Source organism: Platalea leucorodia (assembly GCF_965183815.1).
Source record: "Platalea leucorodia genome assembly, chromosome: W".
Classification (NCBI taxonomy): Eukaryota; Metazoa; Chordata; class Aves; order Pelecaniformes; family Threskiornithidae; genus Platalea; species Platalea leucorodia.
In genome coordinates this window covers 921,950-942,586 of record NC_138859.1, presented here as the reverse complement: position 1 = coordinate 942,586, position 20,637 = coordinate 921,950, and the positions used below count along the sequence as shown (strand labels likewise).

At 41.2% G+C, this 20,637-nt stretch overlaps 1 protein-coding gene across 2 annotated transcripts in view; it reads right to left on the bottom strand.

The window, feature by feature from the left end:
* LOC309601874 (histone acetyltransferase KAT6A-like) overlaps positions 1-20,637 on the bottom strand; it is a 52,086-nt gene that overhangs the window by 8,524 nt on the left and 22,925 nt on the right. The window contains exons 4-17 of one of the 2 annotated variants that reach the window (XM_082335106.1): positions 19,908-20,016; positions 19,304-19,419; positions 18,962-19,043; positions 18,069-18,204; positions 16,026-16,363; positions 14,740-14,858; positions 11,381-11,496; positions 9,258-9,399; positions 8,655-8,816; positions 7,595-7,688; positions 6,042-6,273; positions 4,697-4,907; positions 2,923-3,615; positions 1,731-2,046 (exon numbers count right to left, since the gene is read on the bottom strand). In XM_082335106.1, the coding sequence (XP_082191232.1) occupies positions 1,731-2,046; positions 2,923-3,615; positions 4,697-4,907; positions 6,042-6,273; positions 7,595-7,688; positions 8,655-8,816; positions 9,258-9,399; positions 11,381-11,496; positions 14,740-14,858; positions 16,026-16,363; positions 18,069-18,204; positions 18,962-19,043; positions 19,304-19,419; positions 19,908-20,016 (2,866 nt within the window). The remainder of the gene's footprint in view (positions 1-1,730; positions 2,047-2,922; positions 3,616-4,696; positions 4,908-6,041; positions 6,274-7,594; positions 7,689-8,654; positions 8,817-9,257; positions 9,400-11,380; positions 11,497-14,739; positions 14,859-16,025; positions 16,364-18,068; positions 18,205-18,961; positions 19,044-19,303; positions 19,420-19,907; positions 20,017-20,637) is intronic. The other variant, XM_082335107.1, reaches the window with a different exon arrangement.

The window sequence follows — 20,637 nt, the reverse complement described above, 5'->3', positions numbered from 1 at the left end:
TATAAACATTCCCAACTCGTAGTTATGATTAAAATAGTCTAAACCTGAACCAAGTATTAATGACTGCAATACTCTTATTTCTGAAGTGTCAGAAGGCAGTGCTGCCCCCCTCCACCCAGCTGAATTTTTTATCAAAAAAGGCTGGCTGTTTATGATGACCGATTATCCCCGTGAGCTAACACGTTTAGGTAATTGAAAGTACACTGTATTTTCTCTAAGATCATTACAGTTTTACTACGGATATGTAAAGGCAGCTGCAGTAAAGGCATAAGCAGCCAACAGATACTGTTTGATGTCAGGAGCAGCAATACCCTAAAATAGTGTGCTTACTACTTTATTACTTCAGAGGTTCTGACAAATTTGCAGAAGTTCAGGAAAAAAAAAAAAGCAACAGAAGTGACACAAGGGAACAGAAAACACTAAATTACAAGTGGAGGCTAAGAAAGTAAAGTATTTATAAAGTAGGGGAGCAAGACATTTATCATTGTAGTATACAACGGGTGTGAGTTAAAACAGTGGCTTTCCAAATACCATTTTTGAATCCCTGGGCACTCTACGGACTATTTGTAGTCTGCAAAAGATGGTTAGAAATCACTGATGCATTTTATAAAGCAACATGTGTGTGTGGAATCTCTAAAGGGATCAGCATCTCCACCAGAGAACATTCAGAAGAGCACAAATAAAAAAGACTAAAAACCACTTATCTAACAGATCCTCTCCCAACTCTATAACCTTATTAATGGTGCTGAAGTACCACAAAAATGTACTTCATGAGTAATCTGATCACAACAGAATTAAAAAAAACCCCAATGGTATAAGCTGACTGTGCATATATTCCCACTAAGCAAAGTTAATGCTGCATCAACACGTGTTTGCGCTAAATTTACATAGTTATATGCTGCTATGAGGACTGAAGGGTAACTGATGCTAAATGGATAGTATACACGGCTATAATCACACTGATACTTTCAGTACTTAAGTACTTCTAAAGCAAAGTTCTCCTCTGCTAACCACAGGCTAGTTGAAAGCCATCAATTAATGAGTTTGTTCCTATAACGACTTTTTATTGTGGGATAATGGCACCATACTTCTCTTTCACACAGTTCTTTGGTTTTATTTGGCCGACTGCCTTGCACTATGTAGCCCGTGAAGAGAAGAGACGATACAACAGCCATAATGAAGATTACTAGTGGAGCATCTGAATGACATGTTTCTTTTGAATTGTCACTGCGCTCTTAAGTAACCTGTTCCAACCAAATAATTTTATTTTATGAACTGAAGGTTCAGAGAACTTTAAGGAGATACGAGAAGCTGAGAGGCAGGACATGCAATGTGATGAAGAACAAGATCTCAAAGGAGACAATTTATTAATTCTCTTTGTTACGGAAAACCGAGTGCTCTCCAATTAATTTCTGTTTTATTTCTGTAAGCGACCCTGCTGCACAGGTTCTTCCACAATCACAGATACCAATTCCACTAGGAACGCTGAATCAGAAGGACACCCTGTGATCAGGTCATTGCTAATAAGATCGTTAAAAGCACGCACCACATTTTCATAAGACTTGGGAATGTCTGAGGCTGGTTTGACTGGTAATTTATGCCTAACCCTACATTTTGGCTAGAATTTACAAGCCAAGGTAAGCAGCTTGTTCCATCATGAGCTAGTATCATCTGACACTCACTGACACACTATCTATAGCGAACTTTCAACAGCATACCACCAAACATACCATTAGTGTCATCAGACTCCTCCTCATCTTTGGACTTCCTCTTAGCAGAGGGTCTATGCCTGAGTGTGTCTGGTGGGGCTAAGTGCCGAAAGTATCCACTGGACAAAAGTTCATTCTCCTCCTCTTCGTCCTCCTCTTCCTCTTCCTCCTCCTCGATCTCGAATGTAGGCTCTAATCGAGGCATTGGTCGTTCAGAGTCTGAGTCCTCAAATGGTTCATCCAGCACTTCTGTGGTCTCCGAGATTGTTTCAGTGACAACGCTGCTGTTGTGGTGCTTACGCTTGCGGACTCGCCTCTTCCGATGAAGAATTGGTTTCTGAAAGTGGAAGGTGGAAGAAGAGAAGACATTTTATCATGTGCAGTAGAAATAAAACACTGAGAAACAGAAAACATGAACAGCAGAGTTCAACAGTCTAAGCAGGACCAGAGGGCTCCCTTCTGGAATCCAGGCTTCGCTAGAAATACTGACCGGCACCTGCCTTCAGTTAGGCAGATGGCAAATCCAAGGCAAGACGACAGCCTTCCATGAAGACTGCTAGATTGATGTTTGTGTAATAGGATAAACCATTTAAACAGCTGAAGCTAACAGCCCATCCATAACAGCTGGAAGTTCAGAGACACTGCAACACAGATGTGAATACTTCAAAACAAGCTGCAAAGATGATATAGAAGAGAACTTTTCAGTGCAGCGTCCCACACAGAGAGGATTTTCTTGGTCACGTTGATAGAACTGACGTCTCCGTGGTAAATCATTCCAAAGACTTTATGCTGTGATTTTAGTTGTTTAGACAGCATTTGTGTTTTGCAAGATAGTTTTAAAAGTAAGACCATATCTGTTTCTATTTTGCCTGACTGAGTAAAGCTTTAGTAACCAAGGTGGAAAAATCAAAAGCACAAGGCAGAAGTTAGAATTAAAAAAAAAAAAAAAAAACAAACAAAAAACCAACAAAACCCAAAAAAACCAAACAACAAAACCCCCAAAAACCCCCACCTACCTCTGATTTAACAAAAACCACTATTACAAAAAGGCAGGAGAAAGTACCCTCCAGACAGAGCTCTGGAACACCAAGAAGATGCTACCTGCACACTTAACACACACCTCATGAACTGCACAATCCTTCAGAAAGCACCAACCTACTGACAAAACAGACTGCGTGATACAGCCAGAGACAAGGAGACATAAGGCACACACCTTTCGTTTTAATGTTGGCTTGGTGAGAACAGGTGGAGAGCTCGATCGAGGACTCACAGGCTCATCATCTTCCTCTTCACTGCTCTCACTAAAACACCTCAGAAGCGCCCTATCGCTGTCACTGTAGCGGCGGGGTAATCTGTCGCAGTCCTCTGGGAATCTACACTTCAGTGGCTCCGTGTTCTTTTTCAACTGCCCTCTCCACCTTTCCATGCCTTCGCTGTACTGCCGACGGGGAATTGCAGATTTTTCACCTTTGCCATACTGTCCCTGGGAAACTGCAGATTTTTCCTCATCTTCAGCATACCGACCTCTCGGGGCTGGAGACTTCTCCTCACATTCACCACATCTCCCTTGCAAGGCCGCCGACTTCTCCTCGCAGTCACTGCACCGGCCTCGAGAGGCTGCCGATTTCTCCTCGCATTCGCTGCATCGCCCACTGGGAACTGCTGTTTTGTCCTCAATGGGCAATATCGGCTCCTTCTCACAAAAGGGCTCCCGAAGTTTTTTGCCCTTGCGGTTCCATCGACCTCTTCGTGATGGCTGACTGTTTGCAGGAAGACTATCCAGGGGGAAAATGTGCTTGTTTGGCCGTGCAGAATTGGCTGGAGCAACGATGTCCGGCTTTTTTTCACTCTCTGTAGGCGAGTACGGCTCTTGCTCTTTCTTCTCCCATGAGACTGATTTTACCATCTGATTTAAATAAAAACAAATAGATTTCACACTTCCTATTTAAGCATGCACATCTATCCTGAATTCAATTCCACAAAAGTTTTTGAGCAAGAAACCAGAAAAGTTTAACAAGAATGACTTTTAAGAATCCGAGAATAACAAAAGAATTGACTTTTACGAGACTCTAATAGTGCTAACTGCTCCTTCTTTCCTCCCAGGTGAGAAGGCACCTCAGTTCGCTTCCCGACAAGTGACTTCAGTCAGCAGCAGCCATCCAGTGGCCTGCTGGAATGCAAACGCCATCTTGCTACATTCAAACGCAGTATTTGTGTAATTCTCAAGAAAAGAGTGAGACAAACTTCAAGCTATTTTTTCCATTAAAATGCACAATTAGTTTAATGTAAATAGAGTAACAGTGCATAATTTGCCTCTTAGTATTCTAGTCAGTGCTCATCACCTGATGTGAGTGCAGCTCTTGAAGGACAGCAGCCTAGGTTTCAGAAACCTTCACTGCTCTGTGGGCAGTCGTTCTAGAGCTATTAGTGGTTTTACAAACGTACACAGTAAAAACCTTTGGTGAAAAATGTTAAAAGTTTTTGTTGACTCGTTTCCATTTATGCTATTTGTCATTTACAGAAATACTGGGGCCTTCAAAGCTAAATCCATTTCAATAATTTGATGAGAGACCAGATTGCTTGACAGTGGGAGACAGGATTTTTGTTTGGGTTTTGGGGGGTAGGGTTGTTTGGGGTTTTTTTGTGTGGCGTGGTTTTGTTTTTTGCCTTTTTTTTTTTTTTTTTTTTAAAAAAAAATACCGGTTCCCCCCCCCCAACACATACTTCAAAAATCATTAAGGGTAGAAAGAGCCTTTTTACTCCTTTCAGAAATCATCTTTAGCCTTTCTCTAGACTATGCCTCAATGTTTTCCCTATTTTTAGTTTCTAATCTGAAACTATAAAGATACATAAAGTAATCATGAACGCATTGCTTTTTACGATTATGCCAAACGCCCAAGCTTGGCATTTGAAATCGTGTTAGCATTGCCTGCAAAAGCACAAAGTGTAAACTACGTGCCACACAAAAGTAACAGATTCACTCTTACGCTGGTCTCTGGATCCTTTTCTTTCTGCTGTTGTTGCTCTTCATTTTCCCCATCCTCCGTCTCCTCTTCTTCATCTTCAGAGACAACGGAGTTGGAAACGATAACAGGTGTCCAACGCAGACATTCTGCATCCACATCTATCGGTCGGACATTAGTTCTCAGCTTTGCCATATGTTCCTGGATAAGTTTCTCCCGACGAATGATCACAAATCTAAACAGTAATAATACTCTGATCAACAACAGGCTACACACTGTACATGTCATGCGAAACAGATATAAGATACTACAGAAAAATCTGTGCACTCTCAATCAGTGCTGCCATGAATAACTTCAGAGAAGACAGAAGGCTCCTTAAAACTGTACAATTTGCAGTACCGTCAGACTACCCGAGAAAGCACCTTAAAACTGCGTAAGTGTTGTTAAATTCTTTCCACTTCTTGTTAACGGTGAAGCCATTATCCTTCCATGGGTAACATTCAGCTGCAGAGTCTCACTTTTATTATGTGTTAAATGGACAAGGGGTATGACATTTGGGGAACAGGCAACGTAAGGCGAAAGACACTGAATGATAATAAAAGGACTGCTTTAAAAAGTTACAGTCCCACTACCAGAGTGGACTTCATTCAGGGGGCTGAGAGTCACATCGCTGATTAAAGCATACTGTGAAACGAGGACATAAAACTGTTCTCAAATAACTTCAAGTTTTGCAAAGAAGTTCCAAGTTTAACACAAAACACAACAGAATACAATCCCACTCCCAAAGCTGCTATGGTCTGAATCAAGAATGATTCCCCGTATTTCACTTGACTTGTCTGCTCAGCTGGGCAAGCAGACTCCCTCTATTCTATGTCCACACACCTCATTTCTCCCCGTGATCTATCCCCCTGTCCAAGCATCCCATGTTAATCCACACAGTTCATGGCATCTTTGAGGCACAGAGAAAAGGGGAGAAACAACTGTCTGCTCAGTGACTGGAAAAAGGAACAGATTTCCCTCTAGAGAAGGGAAGTCGCTGCCTTTGCTCTGTTTTGCGAGTATGTTAGACTGATTATACTGAGGGACCCCAAGAGAACGTGGCCGAGACCAGCTTGCTTCCTCTCACAGCTGGAAATTACTCAGAAGTTCCACAGCTGCAGAGCTACACAGCTGGAAATCTGATCCAGCTTTGGCACTGAACAATTCTTGGATCGAATGTGAGCATCATAAATCTCTACAGCCAGTATTTGGACACTTAAGTCTTAAATAAAATCAAGCTTATTAGATGTGACTTGTCTAAAAACACCATTAAATTTCATTCAAATACATCTGAAGCTCTCTGGAAATACAACAGGACTCCTGTACTCACTGATCACCACGGAAGTCAAGCATTCGTAGGTGATGGAGAGTGGAAGTGATATCTTGAGGGCAGATTCCAGTCAGCTTACTCAACTTCTTGATACTTAATTGCTTGTCATGTTGATGATAAAGGCACTCCAATATTACACTTTTCCAATAAGCCATATATGAGAGGCGCCCCAGGTCTGACAGGGGCTTCTCTGGTGATCCTGCTTGACCCTCACGCTTTGAAAGCAAATAGCCTAAAGACAGACAAGAAAAAAGTTTCAAAAAATTAGCATACATAGCTTCTGTTTCCACCCCAACTTCTACAAAGGCATTTTTCCAGAAAGTAGCTGAATGCTGCCTACAAGATATAGATTATAGCTTTGAAGGATACACTGAGTGGTCTGACCGGTTATTTTTTTTGGTTTAAACTCCTGTTATTCAATGATAGAGCATAAGATTTCTAAACTACACTGCCATCAGACATTGGCTATGGGCAATGCCACGAGATGGCAGCAGTCGCCTGCCTAGAAACTATACTAAGCCTGAAGTACGATCTGCTGAGTCTCTTCCAATTGCAATAGCAATTTTGAAGATGACAGAGGGAAAACATATTTTAGCCATTTAAAACTAATATGGCAAACAATTTTCTTGAAAATTCTCTACTGTCAAACTTCAGGGCCATACTGGCGAGTACCGAGCTCTCTCTGCAGAGACTTACTTAATTTAAGACTGCGATACACTGCGCAGGTTCAATACAGACCGAGAGGTTATACCTCCCCAGTACGACCAAGGGGCGAGGGGAGAACCAGCTGACAAACGCGTCTTCTCTCCGCAGCTCTAATGTATATGTTTGTTGATTTCTCAGGATACAACACTGAGTTCCTTTGTTTCACCAATATTTTCAGGACAACAACAACTTACCTACACAAGGATATTTACCAGCAAAATCATTCTAATGTAATTATACCAGTAGGGTTTTGCCTGTAGACATTAATTCCAAAATTAGCATGTCCACAGGGCAGGCTACGTTAGATTGCACCCAGCATAACAAGAGATAGTTACAGTGGGAAGTTTCCCCGTGAACTTGCCGAGATCCATGTATGAATCTGAGAATTGTTTGAGTATTCAGAGCCTAAGCATGTCTGCTTTCGTTGCTCTCAAAGCCAAATTAAAATGTAACTATGACTACCTCTTGCTTAAGGCACTCATTCACTTAATCAAGCTGCTGAAGGTTTCAACAGACCGTGCAGTTTTGGGGCTGGCTTTCCGTAGAGAGAACTATACGCACAAGGTAAGCTTCTGCTAAAAACACCGTACTGACACATGCCCATAGTTTCTACCACAATGGCTTACACAAGAAACATGAGAACTAGGGGAAAAACGATCAATTTGTCATTAGAATTGAAGCCTTCGAACAATAAGAATAAATTGTGAAGCTCAGATGATTTCGTGAGCTTTAGAATCCTTTGTCCCGAGATGTTTTTTAATTTGAAAAACATCCCCCTCCACAGTTAAGACTTTCTTTAAAATATGAAAAGACAAAGACTAAAAAAAAGTGAAGAAAAAGTTCCTTACTGAAGTCAATTAGGAACCTGCCATAGCCCTTACGCTGGTATTGTGGAAGAATCATTATACAGGAAACATTGTACTTCTGTTGGCAGTGTTTCTCCTGTTGGGAAAGAAGCAGTAAATTAAAAAAAAAAGAAAAAAAAAAAAGAAAAAAAAAAAAAGACCAGTGAGAAATAGTAGAAGTTGTTCTGTACAAGTCCCTAATTACTTCTATAGCAAAAACTGAGACAGAAAGCCACAGTCAAAGCTTCTTAGGAACAACAACGTTGTACATGAGCCGAGGAAAGACTTTCAAAGAGAGAATAATATTAAAATTTTATTACCACCATTTCAGTTCAGAAAAACAAAAAGAATGAAACCTTGACACAACTACCACCTTCTGCTTAGATACAATACAGTAAAGAACACGGGCAGATAAAGTTCAAAGCATAAATCCAAAGGCAGCTAAATTCACTGAAAAAGATTGCAGTATTCCAGTGAATCTTTAAACGTTATAACCACAACATACTAAAATCCAATCTCAAATCTGCTGTTCTGAAGACTGAAAGGAAAAGCTTCAATTAATGCTATTTAAAAACAAGTAAAACAATCACAGATAAAAATCTTAATAAAAGGCCTGTCTGAAATCTTGGCCCTGTTCCGTCAAAAAAATAAAAGGTTTGAAATGAGGTGCAAAATTGCCAAACTTGTTTGGAAAACAATGTATTTACAGAAGGAAAGATGAGATAGAATACTTGGTAACAATCTATCTCACGAACAGTACTACCCATCACCACCAAATGACCAAAGTCATTTGAAGAGTTGAGGGGATTTTAGCTACTAGCTGCAGTACAAGTTCCTTAGAGAATATAAGCTATTCAACATTATGGGGAAACTTGGTTGTTCTTAGCTGGTGGTCTCGGAATGCAACATAAATAAGATCTGCTTGCAACGGATGTCTATACCTATATTACATAATGTATTATAGGAAATGCAAGAGCCTACATTACAACAATTTAAAGACTCTGAAGCAGCATTTCTCACCATAGCAAAGGCAGTTCCAAGCCTGAAGTACTCAAATACTTGCCTTGGAAAAGTAGCCAACAAGGTGACAGCCCTTGACATCATTCTGTGTCAGCACGTAGAAAAGAAATGGCTCCACATCGTAATAGAGAGTCTTATGGTCCAGGAAGAGTTTGGCTAACAAGCACAAATTCTGGCAGTAGATAGTGCTGACGTTGCCATCAACCTTACAGAAATGAGGAAAAGTTTTGTTACTCCATTTGCTGTCCTGCAAGGACATGCTTCGTCTGGGTATCCCTGTACATTTGAAGCGTCTAACAGGAGAGGAAGACTTCTCTGTCACAGGTAACGTCTCAAAGGACTTCAACTTCCACAGCATAAAGGCCGTGGCCAAGTCACTGTTTCGTTCATTAGCTGAAGAGAGAACTTAAAATTCATTTTCCTAAAATGAAAATGCATTTTTACAAAGCGGGCCTTCTCATATGTTTTATGGATGAATAATCTATACATGAGGTCAGCTCCCACTGCTTCCTTGTAGTTCTTCACTCTTAGCAACTGAATGCTTCAAGAGTGAAGATCTTCAGGGCTATGGAAAACTTGTCACACGATGGGGTGCTGAAGACCCTCTTCTATAGATAAAAGTGAGCGGCTTAGTTTTCTAACTTACCTCAAAGACTGAAATATTGTTTTTTCTGTAAATTTCATTGGCTGGAGGATGAAACCAGCCACATTTTTTCATATGCTGTTGGAGAATAGTTCTGCTTTTCATATACTTTAGACAGAATTCACAAAGGTACAACTTGGGTAGCCTGTAAGCACAGATAAAGAAAGATCAAAGACTGGAGATACAGACTTTTGTATAAATTTCTCACTCCTGCAGGTAGAGAGCTTGATGAAAACAAACCCAGTATATACTGACCTTGTGTATGTGCTAATCAGGCCAACAACACCTTACCATACTTAAAGTCATGGCACTTACTTATTCTGTAACGAATGCATATTAAAAAAATGTACTTAATGTCCTGCATAATTACTTTAAAATTATTATGTCAGAAGAAACACATGCATCGATTAAAATCCTAGAAAAAATAGCAACCCCCCCCAGCTTCGCACTAGCGATGCTAGGATGACCGAGAGTTGCTATTCTCTCCCTTCCCTCCTTGTAACAGACAGCTGGGTGCATCCCTGAGCAATGGCTCACACCACCATCTCTCCGTTTGCTTTAAAACCCTTTTACGTACTACATTGACATGAACAATTTAAATCACAACAATATTGGGACACTTGCACTCAACTCCATTTACATACTCTAGCTTGGGCAGGGATGCTCTTTTCAGTTACCTTCAATGCCTTTAGCAGAGCTAAAATAGTTCCTCGTGACAGACCACAGGCTCTTATTAAATGGTAGAATAAAGAGTTTAATTTCATTCTCTCTCTCTAGCTATGGCCCTTCGAAGTTATTCTTCTGTCTGAATCAAGTTAAAGTTTGGAGAGTTCACAATTCAGACAGTTTGCAAAGTTCTTAAGCAAGAGAACATCAGAACAACTATACGTGCATCACAGCACAACAATCTTTCAGATGCCAAAACACGTAACATTAAACATGTTCTTTAAACATCTTCTTTAGCTGTGTTGAACTACATACAGCATAAAAATAATACATCAAAGTAATTCCTGTGACATTTCTATTTATTTTTCTTTCAACTCCCATAGATAGTACACAGCCATTTCTAATCAAACCATTTAATACACAGTTAACATCCTATTCCCTAAACGAATTTATTATTTTTTATCAGGAGGAGGGCTGCAGTTGATTCGCTGGAGGGAAGGGAGGGCATCCAGAGGGACCCTGACAGGCTGGAGGAGTGGGCTGACGAGAACCTCGTGAAGTTCAACAAGGCAAAGCGTAAGGTCCTGCCCCCGCGTCGGGGCAACCCCCAGCATCAATACCGGCTGGGGGTGAAGGGAGGGAGAGCCGCCCTGCGGAGAAGGACTTGCAGATACTGGTGGATGAAAAACTGGACATGAGCCAGCAGTGTGTGCTTGCAGCCCAAAAAGCCAACCGCATCCGGGGAGACCTTACTGCGGCCTTTCAATATATAAAGGGGGCTTGTAAGAAAGACAGAGAGAGACTTTTTATCGGGGCCTGTAGTGATGAGACAAGGGGCAATGGTTTGAAGCTGAAAGAGAGTGGATTTAGATTGGACAGAAGGAAGACATTTTTTACGATAAGGGTGGTCAGACACTGGAAAAAGTTGCCCACAGAGGTTGCCCCATTGCTGGAAGTGTTCAAGGTCAGGCTGGATGGGGTTGTGAGCAACCTGATCTAGTGAAAGATGTCCCTGCCCAGGGCCAGGGGTTGGACTAGATGGTCTTTAAAGGTCCGTTCCAACCCGAACCATTCTATGGTGCCACATGTAAAGAACCAATGAACTCCGAGAGCCGGATACTCTCATCACTTACATGCCCAGTACCAGGTCATTTAGCTGAGGCTGCTCCCTCCTCAGAGCGTGCAATATGTCAGTTCTTTGGGAATCCATCTAATCATACGTTCCTGTGGCAGTCTGAATGCTCGCAGCATACCAGGTTGTTGCAGAGAGCTTATCAACTTTTTGACTCAGCCTAAAAAGACCTTAAGACATCTATTAACTACCCTGAAAAGTCTCTGGATTATGTGCACTTTGCTTCTGTCCTACATTCAGATAGAATCTTCTTAAGATTTCTATGCCTGCTGGAGTACAGCTTTCCCATAAACACTGAAGCAGAACAAAGAAGAACGTTCAGTCATACCTCGAGTATTCCTGTGGATACGGGGAGGAGTACCAGGTCTGGATTTCATACTTGCCAAATTCGATGACAGAAGGGCATCGGACTTGTGGATCAGGAGGCCCAGTCACCCCTACTTTCTATGCAAGGGGAAAAAAAAAAAGAAAGTTTTTGTGAATTTCCAAGTGAAAGCCTTCCAAGATGAAATAAATTAAAACATTCTTATCTACACAGTCCATCCTACTCAAACTCAGAGAATCAGGAAGATGCAGATGTTGCTTTCTGACACTAAAAACCAGTCACACATCAAGCAAGCATGTGATTCACAAAAAGGATGAATTAGTAAGCACTGTCATACCACATACCTCCACTACCTTTCACGCTGTTGTATGTCGTAGTTTTAAATACAAATTAGTACACAGTAAAATTTAATACAATCTTTTTTCAGTCCCGTTGCTATTTCCTTTCTCGTTATTTCAATAGCCAAGAACAGAAACACATAAAACTGCTCCTGAGGTTAAGATCCAGAATACTCAAGTACCTAACATAACACATCAGGGTTCTCCCAGCTCCGAGACTGTATGTACTACTGTGAACGTAGTACCTACCAAAACAATACTCAGGGTACAGCTACCTGCTTATCATCACAAGTGCAGAAGACTTAAAGACTCAAATTATTTAGTAGAAGAAAAAAATAGAAAATATAGTATTTTTAAATTATTTAGACAACCTTTATTTCCACTGTCTCTCTGATAGTAACTGTATATTTTATGGGAACTAAAAATAAGGGAACTAAATGCTCTGCTTTCAAAGAAACCAAATGTTTTGTCAATCCATGAAGATTTTCTCTCAAAGACTGTCACTCGCACAATTAGAAATCCAAATATTCCCACTGGCCTTGCATTATCATGTGAACCACCTGGATTGCAAAGCTATTAATAAATGAGACCGTAAATGAGACCATTCAGAAACTCACGTGAGGAGTACCAGTGAATTACCTGTATGCAACTGATGCTAGCAGAATGAAGCAGCTGTACCCAGGACAATGGTTTAGGGTCTGAAGGGCTAACGTTCCAAATTAACATTTTGCCAAGTTTCCCAGGTGGGACTGGTGTAGGCAGAAGTCACCTCAGAATCTAATCCTAAGCATACATATTTTAAGGAGCTCTATCTAGATGAAAAAGGACAGTAATCTCCTATGAAAATATTTAATCCAAGAGCTCCAAATAGAGCCATCAGTAACTGATTCATGTTTCCTTCTATTCTTACTCAGAAGATAACCAGAATATTTCAGTAGTCAGCCAAATAAGGTCTTAGCGCTTATTACCTGCGTGTGATCCACAACCACTTAATTATTTTTTTCCTATCAGTTTATTGATTTATTCCTTAGGCTTCTCCTTTCATCTTAGGCTACATACTAGGACGGAAACTAGATAAGACAGTCAATTTATCTCACTTCAACTGAACAGCTAGATTTAATAAGAACAAACTCCCTAGTATTTAAGAAAAAGAATTAAGACAATACTATCAAATAAGCACAATCTTGGGCGCTAAAACCTTTTGCTATTGGTGAGGACTCCATGAGGAAAGGAAAGCACCTCCTCTGTGTTTTTGGTAAGTGAAACCAGGCTGAGCGCCACACAAGAATTTGACTCCTTGGCAGAACAAGTCACCCAAAGAGCAGTTTATGAAGGCAGCCCTTTGTGGCTATGACAATCCGTAGTTAAGCACTTCCTGCCCTGCAGCTTCAAAGGCCTCGCCATTATCGCCCAGTGCAACAGCTCAACACAAACCATTATCCCAGGCATCTGACAGTCTTAAGGAAAACAGTAACGCGCACCTGCAACAACGAGTCCTGCACCTACGCCGCCTTCTCAGCAACAAACCCCTCCTCCAAAGGACGGCCCGACACGGGTGCGGAGACCCAGCTCCCGTACTACTGTTCACACGTCAGTCGTTAGAAGAAAGCCTGCGACAGCGGGCTGCTGCTTCTGCCTCTACGCTGGCCGCAGATAGCTCTGAACCACTTTCTTCTTGAACATTTAATATGCAGTGCCTTTTCCTCAGCTCACTCAGAAGCCTTTGATACGTCACCCTGTATTTCCACTTTCTTTGGCGAGGCAGTTAGCTCAGTGTACACGCACAGGGTCCCAGTGTCAGCTGCATCACAACTCTGGTCAACCCCTTCCTCACCAAAAGCAACCAACTAGCCACCTTAAATTTAAAGTATTTAATCTACAACAACTATTTTCCCCCTACAGGGGGAAAAAAAAAGAAACAAAAACAAAACCAACAACAAAACCCAAACACAACTCTCCAAAACTTGCTCCTTTTTCTAAGCAGATGTTTGGAGATTAATATTTTCTCTATTCTGGGTATATTTCCGCAGATTTCGTCTCAGATCTTCAGTTATTTTTCTAAAACATAATTATGGTCACAAGCCGTAGTCTCATACGTGATTTGCTCAATGCTCAAACACTGCTTATTTCAAACTTTGTTACGGGTTTGATTTTAGAAAAACTAACCCGTAACAAAGTTTGAAATAAGCAGTGTTATACAGTAGTGTTGTATTTGCACCCCAATAAAAGAGTTAATTGCACTTCATCTTAGTCTGCTTTATCACACGCACAGTGTAGTTCAGTCTTATCACAATTCATTGTTCATTAACTCTTTTGCTACAGAGACTATATTTAGTGTAGTGGAATTAAATCAGCCTATGACAGAATCATAGGTAAATGAACAGAAGTCAAATACCTGGAGAAGTTTACGAGAACAGTTATACTTCGTGAAGCACTGTTCAGGGAAGTCACTGCATAAAGCCAATCGACCTCTTTGGCTTCAGAAGGAGATAAGTCATAAGACCATTCAAGTTATTGAAATGGACAGGTAGAGAGATGCACACACACATATTACGCACACGCATATATGCACATGTATGTGCATACAGACACACACAGTAATACCCTATCCTGCTCCATAAGGAGTTAAAATATCTAGAAAAAGAATGTTTTAATTAGCCAGAGGCCCTGTGTGACCCACGCTGCCAGCAGAGTCCCATATTTTATTAACAGTCCACACATTTTACCAGCTATTTGACAGCGCTGTGTCCTGACACAACTGAAGCCACAGCCCTCAAGGCTTTTTAGATGCCCACCTTAGCCTCTTATGCTCACTTCTCTACTATCGTTCAGCTCTCCTGAGGTCAGTTCCCCATCACTCTCAAGCAGCAGAAACCAAGCACATTAGCCTCTATGACAGACTGACTCATCTGGAGTCTGTATTTCTTGGGTTTTGTTGTTGGGGTGGGGTGGGATTTTTGGGTTTGTTTAAATTTCTTTTACAGATTTGGTACTTACTGCCAGACACTGAAAATTTAACTTTACCTGCAGTGCTTGTTCCTGAATATCCCTAAACAGCTCCATGTCTTTTTCAGTTAAGACATCCTGGCTCCCGAAAAAACGCTCCTCGTTTTCCTGTTTTCCGTCCCAGCCATCCTGATTGTCTGTAAATGAGAGAGAAAATTGTCTTCACCTGCGTTTACAAAGGAGTACTTGCTTTTTAGTGCAGTGACAAATATCTTCCGGCTGTATTCAGACACTGTGCCGAGGTTTTTGATAGGATTTTCTATTCAGATTTGGGACCACAAAGGAAGAACCAGTTCTGGATTTGTGACCATGTAAGAAGCATTGTCACATATTTAGCCAGGTCCAAAACTCGCCACTTAGACATTGATAGTATCATCAAGGCATTTGTAACAGTGAGACAGTTTGGGATAAACGGCTCAACACTACGGCCGTTTCTCACAAACAAGGATCCCAACTATTTAAATGCCGTATCTGGTGCAACCAAAACCAGGACACTTACGTTCAGCCCCCAAGAAACACTCCTTCCACAAAAAAGCAAACAAAACCCACAAGACACTTCACTTCACCCCCAAAGCATTAAGATACATTATTGTTCTTCCAGTACCAGCCAGGCTAAGGTACATAACTATTCTAAAGTTGTAAACCTTGTATGTTATTGTGGAATACTTTCCACTGCTTGCTTAGGAACAATCGAAGCTATGAAACTATTCAACAAGACTGTAAAGGTCTGAATACAGAGATTAAATCAAGGTCCAGTCACAGATTAATATCTTAAGCTAGAAAACAAGGAAAGCAGAACTGCGTTCCAAAGAAGGGATGCTCTCCAGCAAGAAGGCGACTAACTGCACGAAGCAGGCTCCTCTATGGCTGAGAAAATTAAGAAACATTTGCATGCAAGCCCATACCATAGATTGGAAACTCATGGGTCTGTCAGACTGGTTTTAATTATCTGTTTCCCATTTCATACTTCTACGTTGCTGTTCTTATTTTTATTAACCACTCCCTACATCACTTCTTTCAAATGTGACATTATTTAGCACGTTTCGCTACCTGCAAGCCCCTCATAATCAAGGGGCATTTTACCTCACAGTAATCATTTAATCCCTCACCACACCTGACCATCATATATAAAGAGGCAAAGGTCTCTAGGATCGCTTCCTTTTCCAACTGGTATTCCACCACAATGCACCAAAGATAACTGCATTTGAGTGTTAACTTTCGGCTCAAAGTTTCCAGCCTCTAACAATTCTAGTCACTTCAGCATCCTAGCCTTTGAACATTTTCTTGGTTTACAGGATACTTACATTGGCAGGGTGAAAAATCTTTACCTGTGGGCCATTCTGAAGTGCTAGATTTCCTGGTACCCTTTTTCCTGATCCTATACTGCTGAGAATAGTCTACCACTTCCCCTCGAGCTTTTCGTCCATCAGGGGAGGGAGTGAAGAATTTAGTAAGGCCATCTATAAGCCCTTTGGTTTTCTTGTTAAACTTCAAGGTGGTGCTGCCATCTCTGCAGAAGTCCAAGACGTCTGTCTGCTCCAGGTATCCTCCTTCGGATGATGCTGACTGGCTGGACAGAGCAATCTTACGCTTCCGACCCCGACCAGGGCCAGTTCGAACTTTGCTGAAAGGGCCTTTTGATCTGAAGAATGAGAAGGGGAAAGGTACGGTCAGGAGATTTGGTAAGGCGGCTTGTTTTGGGTTGCAGAGTGGACTACCGTCTTCCCTACTTATTTATCAATCACACAGAAGCTAAACGTGAACTGAAGAATTTAATAACAAAGGAGCAGTCAAGAGCCTGCGTACCCTGGAGGAGCCAGGATTCTAAACGTCAGTAGAAGTACTGTACTATTCTTCTCCACGCTGAACATTATGTGCAATTAATTTGAGTATAAACAATAGATTTTCACCAAATTTAATACAACATTAAATTTTAACATCAGTAGCCAGAATGAATACATTGCACAGAAGGTTTCAATTTATGCAGTCATGAAACATTTACACTTGTCATTTGTCTAAGCCTTCGTACCGACAGGAAATTGTCCCAAGAACTGCACCGAAACTTAATGCATGCACGACACGCACATTAGCTAAGAACCTATGCCATCTTAGCAGAAAACAGTGTCAATCTCCAACCAGCTGCCATCTTTCAGGCTGGAAATTTTAAAACTCTATTGAGATAACTGAATATTTAACGCTTCTCAGAGGGATTGCCCTAGACCAACTGCTGTTTCAGGAAGCTGACTGTTTTTAGCTACAATTTTGCAGCTACAGAGGATAGAAATAGGCTGCTTTCTCCTAAAAAGACAAACTAAGCATCTGTGCAAAATTCTGTGGATATATTTTGTAGTGAAATGATGGGACGAAGGCAAAAAAATTCTGAATAAATCATGAAATAAAAATTAAAAGAGAAAAAACAGCAATAGCAGATAGCTAGCTTTCCTTTTCCCCTCTGAGTTATATAGGGAGTTCCTCTAAGAAAAGGTATCACACAGACTGAAAAAAATTATGATGCTTGAGAGAGACATTCCCTCTATGTTTTCATAGGCATTAAACTTTGTAAGGTTTTTTTCCAGAACATCCTTTGGTACTATCGGTTAGAATCAAGTGGTAGTTCAACTTTCTTTTTTTCAAGCTGATCTGATGCCCAAAACAGAAGTTCTTGTGACATGCTCCTTCCTTGTTTTGTCCCCTGCACAGTCAACAGTGCTGCATCACAACAGGCACTGCACAGCAATCTTAATTCAAGGAAACTGCTCTGGCTGAAGAGTTATCCAAAGAATTCCCGCCCACCCAAATCCAATTCCCTGACGACTGGCTGTCTCACAGCCACCACGACAAGGCCACACAATCTGTCCCAGCACAACAGAGTGCTCCACAAATGCAGAAATATGTGGAATGGAAGCAGAAAGGGGGCACGCATTTTCTGGCAGCAATGTCAGATTAAATGTACATCAAACCACAACCTCATATGCTTTATTGTAGATTACTTAGTTTCTCTAAACATTAGAAAGGGTTCTTGAGAAATGCAAAGCAAAATAACTGTGCTGGAAGAAGCAGCCATCCAGCAAAATAGACTTGACATGAACAGCAAAATTCATCTATGACCATAAGGAATAGTTTGAAACTAAAGAGTAAGTTATTACAAAAAGTCAAAATTCTAGGCCAAAAGCAGCACTGAGATTACTTCCAGTCTTTCACAGCACTCTTCAGAAATCCTGTGTTAAAGAATAACAAAAAGCTCTTCATTGTAAAAGAAATCTTCTCACAGAGTAGCCCAGACACTTCAGAAATACCCACTGCCCTATACAATCTCACACCTTACTCCTCCTTATAGAGAGACTTACGTTGTATTTTGATTCTTTAACCTGTTTTTGGGACGTCCTATTGGGTTAGCATAGCGTCGTTTTATCTGTGCTGCCTTCTTGTGTAAAAGTTTTCTTCCTTTCTTCCGTGGCCGACATATTTGACATATCCACATACCTATAAGACACAAGTCCCCATCACTGAACACAAGGGACATCTATACAGGACAAAAAGGAGATCTACAAGCCCCAGGGCTTCTGACAGAAAGGCCAGGAGCACTACCAAAGGCCTCAATTATCACGTATACATGTAAGAAAAATTATGTTCCAGCAATCTGAACTCAAGCCCATTTAATTCCTCCCCCCCTCCCCCCAAGATATACTTCCCACAACCATGCAGGAAGTCTCTAATTCATAGCACATTATCAGAAAACCATAAAAAAGTAACACGTTTAATTATCCCATATTCTGCTTACAAGTACACTACTTCCAACTATCTTCTATAGGAAAATTTTCTTCTAACTGCCAAGGAAGAATCTCCCACAGACAACCTGCTTTCTGATGGCAGAGAGAAGTTTGGTTGTACTCCAGGATTCTCTACTGTCCAAATGGACAGGACTTCAAAAACTTAGAAGCCCATGTCTTCCTTTTGTACAAGGCTACTCATTCAAATGGAAGCTGATCATTTTAATCTGCAAGAATCACTTCTGTTCCCTCAAACCTCAAAGACTTTTTTCAAAACCCTTCACAGACAGGAACGTATAGGAAGTAGGAGACTGGAAAATCCAGATGTGAAGCTCTGACCCTTCTCTAGCAACACTGTAAAGAACAAGTTAAATGTAGCTAAAAGAGGACCACATACGTGGAAGCACTTTCTACCCACTGATCTCTTCCAACACCACCTTAAATCACCCTTTTCATCACAAAATCCTCACCTTTTGGCATCCTGGTAAGAGGGGGGTCGCAGCACTCCATGTGAAAGCCACGGTCACATGAGTCACAAAATAGCATGTTATCCTGTTGAAGACAGATAAAGTTAACCTCTCTTTAGATGTGCATCAGCATCGAGCCCTCCATTAATTTGTCACCATCTCAGAGAACACGCACATCGTTTTCAACTACAGACATATCATGGTATTTCACAGGTGTCAGAAAGACTGCCAGACTCAAACAAAAGTTGCAAATATTTGACTCTAGAAGGATTTTATTTTGTAGTTTAGCAGAACTTCCACAAGACTCATATCCTCTTCACTCAGTCCATGCTCCACTGTACTCACAGCATTTTTGCCCTGATCTCGACAGGAACTGCACGTTTTGCACTCAATACACTGCCATCGCAAGGCTTTCACTCGAACTGTCAACTCTGGAGAGAACTTCAAACAGGACGGATGACCTACAGAAAAAGGAGAAAATTATACCAGTAAAACCATTCCACTGCTGTTCATGCTCGCAGATAGCTCACAGAGAGATTACTTTATCAATTACGTATTCCCATGCAGAATTTTGGTTATCCAGATGCTCCTATTTTTAGGTGCTTCTATTCTTATCTACTCGTAACACAAAAACAATACCCTAGATAGCAAGTGGCAGGCCCACATACAAAAGAACACCAAGATAATTTTTCATAACTGAATTGAGAAATATGATAAAACCGGTCATCACTACCACATTTTTAAAGAAACCCCCAAGAGCCAAACGAACTATTTGTGTTAGGTCAACTTAGCCGTCTCCCCTCCGGGAGCAGGCGATTCAGCTGAACCAACGGTACTATAGGCCATAGACGCGTACTCCTCCTACGCATGGTCAGAAGCGGTCACCACGCCGAGCTCCTCTGCTCAAGCGGACGGTTCCTTACCAGCAGCACTGTAAAGGGTCACCTACCACTGTTGCCACAGTCAGCACAAGAGATGAGCTCTTCAGGCTTCTTCTCCCGATTTTGCTCTTTTGTACCAAGGCAGAAACTGCAGATTGGAATTGGTTCAGCAACCGGCTGTGAGGAAAGCAGGCAATAAAAGCACTGAGTGTATCAAGGGAGCAAATCGTAGCACACACAATCACACAGACATTTATATCGCCTGTAAACAGCATGTAATATACACCGTGTCTCGCAGATTTTAGTTGCTTTTCACCACACAATACTGCATTACCTGTAACCTGATAGAAGTCAGAACTCCAAATACGAGAGACATAATCCCAGGTACAAAGGAAAAGAGAATGGAATTCCAGGGCTAGGGGAAACTTGGAAAAGCAAGCTGGGAAAGAGGGCTACAGATTAATACATAACTGAATGCAAAGTTAGAGAGAGTTGGTGCCTTAATTTGTCACCAAATGAATGAGCTATGAGGCGATGCAGTGGTGGAAAAAGGGCGCAGATGACCCCAGAGCACAGCAGTCTTCAAAATTCCCACCAGGTATCCAGAAAGCGGTAGTGCAATCGTCAAAAGCAGTTGCAATACATCACTTGGAATAAAACATATTATAGAACAAGTACGACGACTGTACAACTATTAACATGGTTATGAAAAATGAAAATAAAAGTCTCTTGTAAGAAATTATCCGAGTATGCTGTTTAGCACTCAAAAGTGGCAGATGAAAAAGTTTGGTCTCTCTG